The sequence below is a fragment of the Morus notabilis genome, unplaced genomic scaffold (genome assembly GCF_000414095.1).
Source record: "Morus notabilis unplaced genomic scaffold, ASM41409v2 Scaffold388, whole genome shotgun sequence".
Classification (NCBI taxonomy): Eukaryota; Viridiplantae; Streptophyta; class Magnoliopsida; order Rosales; family Moraceae; genus Morus; species Morus notabilis.
Window position 1 is genome coordinate 385,576 of NW_010362833.1, and position 11,172 is coordinate 396,747.

An 11,172-nucleotide genomic window follows, 5' to 3' on the forward strand; every position below is an offset into this window, starting at 1 on the left:
AAATTCCTGTAATATTTCAAAAATTTTGCTAAATTTAAGCTTTAATATAAAATTTTTAAATTGGATTTATTAGGAATTCTTTGAAAGAACTAACAATCTAAGCTTTAACAAACGGACCAATAGCCATGAGCCAATATCACAGAGATCAGTCAAGCTTAAATATGTTTTAATAGGAATTCTTTGAAAGAACTAACAATCTATCATCATCAATACAGTTATAGAAATTTGAGTATTTCTCTTCGTCTTTATTGTGCTATTTGGAGCAATTATGAGTAGATTGTCTCTTACAATTTCTGTGTTTAATATAGTGCACCTGATTTACTTGAGAGGTGCTCATGGATCCCCTTCAATAGTAGGAGAACCAAAACTCAGGTGCATAGAGGCCGAGAAACAAGCAATCCTCAAGCTTAAACAGGATTCAAATCTTGGAGAAGGCGCAAAGGAAAAAGGTCTTCTTTCTTCGTGGGGAAATGAAGAAGAAAAAAAGGAGTGCTGCGAATGGATTGGAATTCGGTGTGACAACAGATCCGGTCATGTGATGAAGCTTGATCTTTCTCCTCCAACCTTTGGTAGAACTGATTACACATCTTTGTCAGTAAGAGGTAATCTCAGTTCTTCATTGCTTGAGTTGCGATATTTGAGGTATTTGGATTTCACTCCGGTTTCCTTCTAAAGATATGACATACAAATCTTTATCTTCTCTATTTTTCTGTTATTTTGTTTCAGTTTATTTTTCTGCCGTGTGAGTATAACGGTGAACACAAGCAATAAGCTGAACCGGGGAAATTCCAAAGGAAATTACTGTAACTTATTGATCTGGTTTTTCTGAACCTATCAAGAAATCACTTCAGTGGGCGAATTCCGTCAGAGATTGGTAGGTTTAACTTGTTAGAAGCTATTGATCTATCAAACAACCAACTTTCTTGTGGAATCCCTTCAAGCCTCTCTCTAAGTGCCCCGGCTTAATGTGCTGGACTTGTCAAACAACAATTTATCGGGCAAGATTCCAATAAGTACTCAACTGCAAAGCTTTGAAGCGAGTTCATATGCAAAGAATTTTGAACTCTGTGGAGCCCCACTTCCAAGGAGTTGTCCAGGAGAGGAATCGACTGTTTCTAGAACTCCTAACTGATTATGCTGGGAAGATAGATAACATTTTCATATGTAAGTAATTGAAGTAATTACACTACATGACAAAATTTCATATCTTGAATTAGCAAAATTTTTAAAATATTATAAATATAGTAAAAATGACATAGTAATTATGATAATAATATCATATTTTGTATTATATAATAATATAGTCATTATTTTAATGGCATCAAAATGATATAAAATTTTGAAATTCCTGTAATATTTCAAAAATTTTGCTAAATTTAAGCTTTAATATAAAATTTTTACTATATTCTAAATCACTCTAAGTTATTCCACATCCGGTTTTGAAGATCCTTTTTCTTTTCGCAACTTTTTCATACAGTAATTACAAGATCAAATGCAACTTTTTAAATGCGAGGTGATAACTCCATTCAAGGGTTATTTTGGCTTTTATTTACATTTAAATTGGCTTTGTACTTGATGTTTTTATTTATTTAATTTATTTTTTAGTTTAAATTAATCTCATTTTGTTTTGTTTCACTTTATTTTATTTTAGGTTATTTTATTTGATTTTATTTAGTTTTCTCCTTTAATTATTGATTCTCATTTGTGTTTAAATTAGGTGAAAAGTGCAATTTGGAGCTAAATTGGGATTAGAAATACTTCAAAAATCAAAGAGAAATCCGGATAAGAACAAATCCCAAGCTCGCATGGATTAAGCGTATTTTATCCGCGATCACAGCCGTCCGATCGGCTCCAGGCCAATTCCAGCGCGCGAGTGCATTTCACTCTCTTTGTCCAATGTGTTATGAGCACAAGCCAAGCCCTGCCAGCGTGTTGAATCTCATGCTTCGCATCTCTGCTGTTTCCCGTGTGCCTCGAACGTCGGCCAACGGGTCGTCGCCATGTCATGAAGCCTCCCACTCTAGCTACGCGGTGAGCATGTAAGAGCCCTAATTGCTCCTCCCTTTCTTTTCTCTGACGCATAATTTTGAGGCTTTGAAAAACCTTTCATCCCCTCCAACCAGAGCACGATTCCTTCATTCACAATATCCAAAAATAAACAGAGCTCTATTGGATAGTGAGAAATATTTATAGAATTATTTTGGGGTATTTGGGATAGTTTTTAGGATTTTTTTTATTTAGATTTTATTTAGGTTTTTGATTATTGGAGAATGTATTATTGAATATTGAGGCTACAAGGTGAAGAAGAAGAAGATTTAAAGGAAAAACTCTAATTAGATTTTATTTTCTGAATTTCTAATTCTTTATTTTTATTTTTTAGTTATGTCAAATCTAACATCATCTTTTTATTTATTTTTATTTATGTTTAGTTTTCTTGCTAGCTAGATATACAATATAGCCTCTCTTTATTCGAGCTGTTCAATGTTTATTTTATTTAAGATCAGGTGTTTTCATTGGTCTTAATGTTTTTTAATTAATTGACCACTAATTAGATAATTTGTTAATTCATAATGAGATCGGAAGGAGATTTATATTTTTCGATCATTGTGTTGAATGCCATAGATTACATATGATGTGAGATAGGAATATACTTGTATAGTTTCTGTGCTCATTACATGAAAATCTATGATACTTAATGATAAATGCATGAAAATGCATTTAAATTGTTTATAATTGCTAAATAAATTAAGTTTTAATTAAATATTTTCGTGGAATTAATTTTATGTGGAAGTATTTGATTTTAATTTAATTTAATTTGTTTTGAAGGGAAATAAGGCATTTGGGCCAAAACTAAAAAGAAAAAAAGAAGAAAGAGGCCATTAGCCCGTCAGCCAGCCGTCTGAGCCGTGCCAAGCCGGCCAAGCCGCGCTAGTCCCAATCTCCGCCACGTGTCATTTTCTGCTGAGTCGCAGGCGCGTGGGACCCAATGTTCCCTTTGTGCATGCGCGCTTGGCGCGCACCGCCCTTCCCCATGCGTGAGTCTCCTCCATGCACGCGTCACCCGGTTTTCCTTTCTTCTTCGTGTGGGTCCCGTATTACAGCAGCTTCCCAATCAATTCCCACCACGTGTCCCTAACGGAAGCAGCTGTCGGCCATTTCTTCTTCTCCGCGAATCAGCGCGCGCCGTGTGTCAGATTTGATGCTTCTGTCGGTAGTTTTCTCCTCTCAGCCTCTCTTTACGCGACCCGCATCCCACTCATTTGGGATTCTTCAGCTAGCATTCTGTTTTGTTTCGTTGGGATGATTTTAGCATTCACTCCCAGAATTAATCCTTGTAAATCCAATTTATTTGGATAAAACGCCCCTTTATTCTTTTATTTGTTGAGTGTTTTTTCACATGCCCTAAAAACTCTATAAATAGGGACTTTGTGAAGTGTATTAGGTTATTGATTTTGAGCCTAAATTCTTACACATTTTCTCTTATTGTTTTGTTCTTATTCTCATACTTTCTTTTTAGAATTTTATGGGAATTATGTGCAAGCTAGGCTAGAGTATTTGGGTGAGGCTAGAGATGATCCTATATGTGTAGTGAACTTGTTTGGATTTTGATTCTCCAATGGTTTGTAAGTTTTATACATTTGAGTAAATAATTTTCTTTTATCATATTTCTTCCTCTTATCAATATATTTTATTGTCAACTTTGATATAAATCTAGTCAAGCTCTTTTTATGTGATTGTTGCATGATATTATATATTGGTAGGGATTGTTTTATGAGTAGTCTTTTACTGCAATATTGCCAACGGTATATTGTCACCTTTAGATTTCTCATAAGATAATTTTTCCTAGTTCTAAACGTTAGAATTTTATTTACTCAAATACATTTTTATGTACAAGTTTTTCAAATATTTATTTTCCGATTGATTGTTTGGGATGTGAAACTTTCAATTGAGTCAATTTATGAATCAAAATCCAAATAGGTGAACAAGGCATATAGGGGATTCTCAATGTCTTACCACTTTTAATTATTGAATTTTCTCCATTTTAAATTGTTTAAAAGAATCATCAAAAACACTCATTTTTCTTCTTTGTTTGATTGCTTACTTTCCTAATGCTTTTATTTGCTAATCGTTTCTTGTTCAATTTATCACCTCCTTGTGGGATCGACCGTCCTAATTGTACTACAATTGACCGCTTATTTTTGTACACGTTTGGGGGTAATCACTTAATGACTTCTTGATTGTTGTAATTGAGGGGATTTTTACTGTAATTCGGAAGAGAACATTACATAAATTAGAGATTTTCGACTGTCAATTTCGATAATATTAAATTTGAATAATAAAAATAAAGAAGTAGAGTGGAATACTTATGGTGAATATTGGTTGCTCTAAGTTGCAAAAAACTTGAAAGAGTTTTGTTTGTCCGAAGTGTTTTCTAGAGAGAGAGAGAGAATTAGAGAGAGTGAGAAGGTTCTTAGAGAGCAGATGCTGGCCAGAGCTTTGGCACCACTTCTGGGCGCGTCGTCGGGCTCCCCAACCATGAAATTTGGTCATCCGACTCGTCTCGTCGTGGACTTCTCATTGGTGGTGGTAGTGTACGGTGTGGTAGCTCCATTTGGGCAGATCTGAACCAATTAGGAGCTTAGAAGCTGAATTGACGGTCTCATTTCTTAGGGGAGTTTTTTACTTGGTGGCTGACATCTCTTCGTTGGCTATCTTCCTCGATGGTCCTTTGGCCATACGCCCTTCACCGAAAGTTTCTACCGGCGATGGTCGAAGGTTTTTTTCTTTTTGTCACTTTTGTGTTTGTAATAAGGTTATTAGTTTCCCCGCCCAACTCTCGTCTAGTTTGTTATTTTTTGTTAGATTTAAGTGTTCGGCTAAATGCCAATAGGGTAGTCTTGGTCCGGTTAGAATTTTTTATGCGCCGTGTAGATGTCCCCTTTCTATGGATTTTGACGACCTACCCCTCCAGGACTCGACAACTTATGTTGAAGAGAGGGGTTTTTTCTAGTTGAGCTTTTAGTCCGCTCGTTGTTAGTGTGCCGAGGTGCTTTCTCAGTTTCGAGCCTCAAACGTGCGTTTGTCTCTCTAATGGATTAGCATTGTACCAAGACGATTGTTTATTAGTATTTTAATAAAATGCAATTTTCCTTTCAAAAAAATATGGGTTGCTCTAGTGTTTTAATTATTTATTTTGTTTTTACTTTTATTTGTTTCTTTATTATTCTCATTTATTCACTCATTCAAATACTAATTTCATTACTTAATTACAATTAACACAATCATAGAGAAAATGATACTTTACTCATTACTTTATTACTTATTATGATAACGCGCACTTGCAATTTTCACAATAAAAGGACGTTGAAGAAAAAAAAAAAAAGCAAATTCAAGGACCTTTTAAAGTTTGTAAATCTATTTTTATCGGTACAATAAATCATTAAAATATTCCAAGTATTTACATGTATGTGTAAGCAAAATCAAAACAAAACAAACATTAACTCGTAAATTACCATATCGATGAAGCAACGGTTTCACAAAGAAAAGGCTTTGTTTTAATTTCGTCAAATAATACACAAAATCACACATGAGGAAACAATCAATTTAAAAAGTTCTTATTTTATTAAAGGTTGTGGTCACAAACACATGCACACAATAGAATGAGCTTTACAAGTACTAATTAATGTCGGTCATTTTCAATTTTGATACAAATTCATCGATGTTCTTGTCGGAGCTGCCACCTTCACTAATTGCCTGCAAAGCCAAGTTCCTCCATTTCTTACCATTCATTCTCATTTCTGCGGCTCTATCACCCTCCATAACTTCCCTAATGCAAAACTCAATCTCTTTTCTTTCCATAATCACATTATAACTCTCATCATAATCAACCTTAACTCTAACCCCAACCTTCCACAAATGCTCAACAAGTTTGGCGACGGTGGGCTGGTCGGTCCACAGCGGCATTCCCACCATTGGCACTCCTAAACTGAGAGCCTCAATCGCAGAATTCCACCCACAATGTGTGACAAAACACCCAACAGAAGGGTGTGAGAGAACTTCTACTTGGGAACACCAATTCACTATTAAACCTTTGTCACAAGTCTCTTGGACAAACTTGTGGGGGAGTTTTTCCTCTTCAGAAGCCCGAAGAGCCCATATGAAGTAAAAGTTTGTGGCTTTTAGTGCAGACGCTACTTCCTCCATTTGCTTGTCACTCAAGCTTGCCATGCTTCCGAAGGTCACATAAACAACAGACCCTGCTGGCTTATTGTTGAGCCAATTATTATTTGTGGAAATTGATGGGTCGTCTGATGTGATCAAGAGATCAAGACCATAATCCTTGTCATCTTTGATACGGCTGTCTAAGTAGATGGATGGAATTGTTGGTCCAATTGGCCGCAAGGGACAAAGTTTTGACATGGAATCCACTACCTGCAGTCATAATTAAATGTTGAACACAATATTATTGTAATTAATTTTATAATATGAAAAAGTAATTACAACACACACTTCAATAATCAAGACGACAAAACCCACTACACTACATTCTACAACACAAGCACTCTCCAGTCACTTGGACTCTGCAGTCCGCACGCACTCACTAATAAGTAGACTTGCACGCACACACTAGATATTTACTTGACACTTATCTCACACACTTGGACACGCCTCACTTTTGGACACGCACTAACTGAGACCTTTGGGTCGCCATGCGATTTTTTTAATGAAGATTTTATTATTAGGACGAACAACAAAATAATAATTTGGAAAAATTTTCATAAATTGAGGGCCTTTTCCAAGACTACTTAAAAATTAGAGACCAAAATATGACATGAGTACTAATGGTATTTTGGGGACTAAAATCGGAATCAACTCAAAAGAGTAATCGATTATAAGGTGATAGAAAAAGAATACCTGTTCCTCTAGCTCATAGACGGTATTAATGAGGATGAAATCAGCGTTGTGCACATTAGAAAACTGGTTCAACAGCAACTCAAAGTAAGCTGGATATGAGCCCTCAACGGCTATGTAAGAAGGCATGTCATGGAGCTGATCAAGCAATAACTCCAATCCATCAATGGGGAGCGGGAAAGAAGACACCGGAAGCGTCAACTTTCGGTGGTGCACGCAATAATAGACGTAGTTCACAGTGCATGCTTGGGTGAAAAAAGTGGCTCCTTTTATGCCCAACTGATGAGCCACGTCCAACGCCCACGGTAGAAACCCGTCGTACACTATGCAGTCAATTGGGTGTGGCGAGTTGTTGTGCCCTGTGAAATATTTCAGTGTTTTTTATATGAACAATTTTTTTAAACTTAAAAAATAAATATATATAAACCTTAAATTTGGAGCATATGGGATACTTGTAATGAGCTCCGCCAGGGTTTTGGAGCCAGAAACTTGTAACCGCGCAAGGTAGTCGTCGATGCTCTTGGCATGGGTGAAGCCGCCGTCATCGTAGCCGTCAGATATGGTGTCGAGTTGGATTGGGGCCGGTGACTGGGGATTGAAGGTGTTGGAGATGAAGACGGTGGTTGCCAAAGTGGCTTTGAGGCCCTTGGAAGCCAAGCGCTTGCAAAATTGGAGCATCGGGTTAACGTGCCCTTGACTCGGATACGGAAGGGCTAATATATGGGGTACCTTGGACGTTTTGTTTTCCATCTCTAATTAGCCTCTTTGAATTTCACTTTTGCTATATATTAGCAAGTAATGTTTTCTTTTGGGATTATCGATATATATATATATATATGTATATATATACTCGTAGGATGTTTTACAAAGAAACATGTCTAATGCGATGTTCTGAAGAGTCAACTCAAAAAGTCCAAGAAAAAAAAAAGAATCAACTCAAAAAGACGTATATGATGACGAAAGCATAGATATTAAATTAATGGTACAGTAATTATACATCGTAACAATTATAACACAAACGAAGAAAACAAAAGGTGACCTTAAAAAAAATAAAAAAACAAAAATAAATAAAAACTATTCCTCGATAACAACGCAATGTCGTGATAAATACGGCTACCCTGATGTTTATCCAAATCACAATTGTAGGATCATGACATAACAGCTAGTAAGGGTTCAAGGACATCCTCAAATTTTGAGGTGTAGACGGTCAAGCTTTAATTTTATTGTATTTTTCTCTCTTATGTGAACTTCTAAATTTTTTTACAATGTGTCTCAACTAACTAAATTTTTTTAAATTTTTTATTAAATTTAAGAGATTAAAAGTTAATATAATAAAAAACATGTATTACATTTAAATTAAAATGTTAAAATTTTTTACTATATTTATTTTTTTGACATTAATTTAACATAATCATCGTTAAAATGATACACATTGTAATAAATTTACAATTTCAGAAAATAACTAGCAAAATTAAAATTTTAAATAGCAATTTACTAAGTCACGAGACGAATGTGGTAAAAACCCAATCAATTATTAAAAAAAGTCGTAATATTTTTTTATCTTTTATTTACTGAACAAAATACTTATGGCACGACTCCCCCATGGCAGCACGATCAACTTGCGATCCGACCATTGCCAAATCACCGAAACCCTTAGGCGTCTTCCTCTTCTCTCATGTCGACGACCTCTGCGAAGATCACCCCTAGGTGATCCTCCTCCGCACCTCGATAATCTCCACCGAAGATGTCCTTCCAGAGATTGTGACGGAGCACTTTGGTCGGTGCAATCAATCATTACAATCCAAGTTTACATGTATTTGTAAATATAATATAATAAAAAATAAACACACAATAATATGTAAATTACCAATATATATGGACGAGCCAAAAAACCTTCAGAAAGAAAAGGTTTGGTCTAATTTCATCAAATACTACACGTACGGACACATACATGTGGAAACATTTATTTGAAAAGTTTAATTTAGTAAACATTTTATGCCCACAAACACACACACGCACACAGTAGAATAAATTTACCAGTACTAATTAACGTTCTTCATTTTTAATTTTGATACAAATTCACGGATGTTCTTGTCGGAACTGCCACCATCACTAATTGCTTGCAAAGCCAAGTTCCTCCATTTCTTGGCATTCTTTCTTATTTCTGTTCCCCTATCACCCTCCAAAACTTGCCTAATGCAATGCTCAATCTCTTTTCTCCCCACAATCCCATCCTCGCCAACCTTAACTCTTACTCCAACCTTCCACAGATGCTCAATAAGTTTGGCATCGGTGGGTTGGTCGGTCCATTGTGGCATTCCCACCATTGGCACTCCCAAACTGAGAGCCTCAATTGTGGAGTTCCATCCACAATGTGTGAAAAAACACCCAACAGAAGGATGTGAGAGAATTTCAACTTGGGAACTCCAATTCACTATTAGCCCTTTGTCACGTGTCTCTTGCGCAAACTTGTCCGGGAGCTTTGCCTCTTCAGAATACCTAATCGCCCATATGAAGTAAAAGTTGGTGGCTTTTAGTCCGTAGGCGAGTTCCTCCATTTGCTTGCCACTCAAGCATGCCATGCTTCCAAAGGACATATAAACAACAGACCCCACTGGCTTATTTTTGAGCCAATTATTGGTCAAAAATGTAGATGAGTCGTTTGATGTGAAGAGATCAATGCCATAATCCTTGTCATCTTCGATACGGTTGTCTAAGTAGATGGATGGGATTGTTGGCCCGATTGTCAGCAAGGAACAAACTTTTGACATGGAATCGACCACCTGTTAATGACAACCAATTAATTAACGACGCATATATTGAGTATCACAGTATTTATTCCTAGTGGGTCTTGATTACTTTGGCTCGTATAGTAGTATGATCTCGATGATAAGAAGTCGGAGTTTTCCTCTTAATAATCGTGGCCTAACAATTAAAATTATAAAATCAACCTCTACTAATTAAATTGCACATTATCCTCTGGTGCCTTTTCCAGTCAAGTTTTTGACAGTCGTACGGAGAAATTTCATATAGATCAAGAGTTTTGTTTTTGGACATGTTAAAAATTGGGGACAACAAAATAACAATATTAGCTAGTAGGACTAAAAATGGGATTGACCCAATATGTATCAATTATAAGGTGAAGCATAGAGAATACCTGTTCCTCCAGCTCATAGACGGTATTGACGAGGACGAAATCAGCCTTGTGCGCATTAGAAAACTGGCTCAACAACATCTCAAAGTAAGCTGGATATGAACCCTCAACGCCTATGAAAGAAGGCATGTCGTGAAGCTGATCAAGCAATAACTCCAATCCATCAATGGAGACCGGGAAAGTAGTCACGGGAAGCGTCAACTGTCGATGGTGCACGCAATAATAGACGTAGTTCACAGTGCATGCCTGAGTGAAAAAAGCAGCTCCTTTTATGCCCAACTGATGAGCCACGTCCAACGCCCACGGTAGAAACCCGTCGTACACTATGCAGTCAATTGGGTACGTTGAGTTGTTGTGCCCTGTGAAATAAGTCCGTGGTGGAGCCCAAAAAAAAAAATATCTCTTTCATTAGTCAAGATCACACAAAATATAAAATATGTAAGAAATAGTAAAAGTTTCGATTATTGAGTGGGGAATAGTTATAATTATTTTTAAATTAGAGAAACAATTTAAAGTTTCACACAAAAAAATGGTATGAAAATCTAAATCTTAAATGTGATGTTACTTGTGATGAGCTCCGCCAGGGTTTTGGAGCCAGAAACTTGTAACCGCGCAAGGTAGTCGTCGATGCTCTTGGCGTGGGTGAAGCCGCCGTCATCGTAGCCATCAGATATGGTGTCGAGTTGCACGGAGGCCGTTGACTGGGGATTGAAGGTGTTGGAGATGAAGATGGTGGTGGCCAAAGTGGCTTTGAGGCCCTTGGAAGCCAAGCGCTTGCAGAAGTGGAGCATAGGGTTAACGTGCCCTTGACTTGGATAAGGAAGCGCTAAGACATGGGGAACCTTGGACGTTTTGTTTTCCATATCTAACCTCTTTCACTTTTTCGATCAGTAGTGTTTTCTTTTGGCATAATATAAATATATATATATGTATGTATTTATAGCTTTGAGAGAGCTAATAGTACTGTAATATTATATATATATATATATATAGATAAGGAAGAGACATGGGGAACCTTGGACGTTTTGTTTTCCATATCTAACCTCTTTCACTTTTTCGATCAGTAGTGTTTTCTTTTGGCATAATATAAATATATATATATGTAT

The 11,172-nt window shown here is 36.5% G+C and overlaps 2 protein-coding genes across 2 annotated transcripts; both read right to left on the minus strand.

Annotated features, from left to right (window-relative positions):
- Window positions 1–5,620: 5,620 nt before the first annotated feature.
- LOC21403270 (UDP-glycosyltransferase 74F2) lies at window positions 5,621–7,692 on the minus strand. The gene is made up of 3 exons (XM_010103052.2): window positions 7,365–7,692; window positions 6,916–7,271; window positions 5,621–6,432 (listed from the first exon to the last, which is right to left on the minus strand). Exons 1-3 carry the CDS (start codon window positions 7,660–7,662, stop codon window positions 5,677–5,679), a joined length of 1,410 nt encoding a protein of 469 aa, XP_010101354.2. The 5' UTR covers window positions 7,663–7,692; the 3' UTR covers window positions 5,621–5,676.
- Window positions 7,693–8,802: 1,110 nt separating this feature from the next.
- LOC21403271 (UDP-glycosyltransferase 74F2) lies at window positions 8,803–11,172 on the minus strand. The gene is made up of 4 exons (XM_024168856.1): window positions 11,082–11,172; window positions 10,632–10,908; window positions 10,070–10,425; window positions 8,803–9,695 (listed from the first exon to the last, which is right to left on the minus strand). Exons 1-4 carry the CDS (start codon window positions 11,100–11,102, stop codon window positions 8,955–8,957), a joined length of 1,395 nt encoding a protein of 464 aa, XP_024024624.1. The 5' UTR covers window positions 11,103–11,172; the 3' UTR covers window positions 8,803–8,954.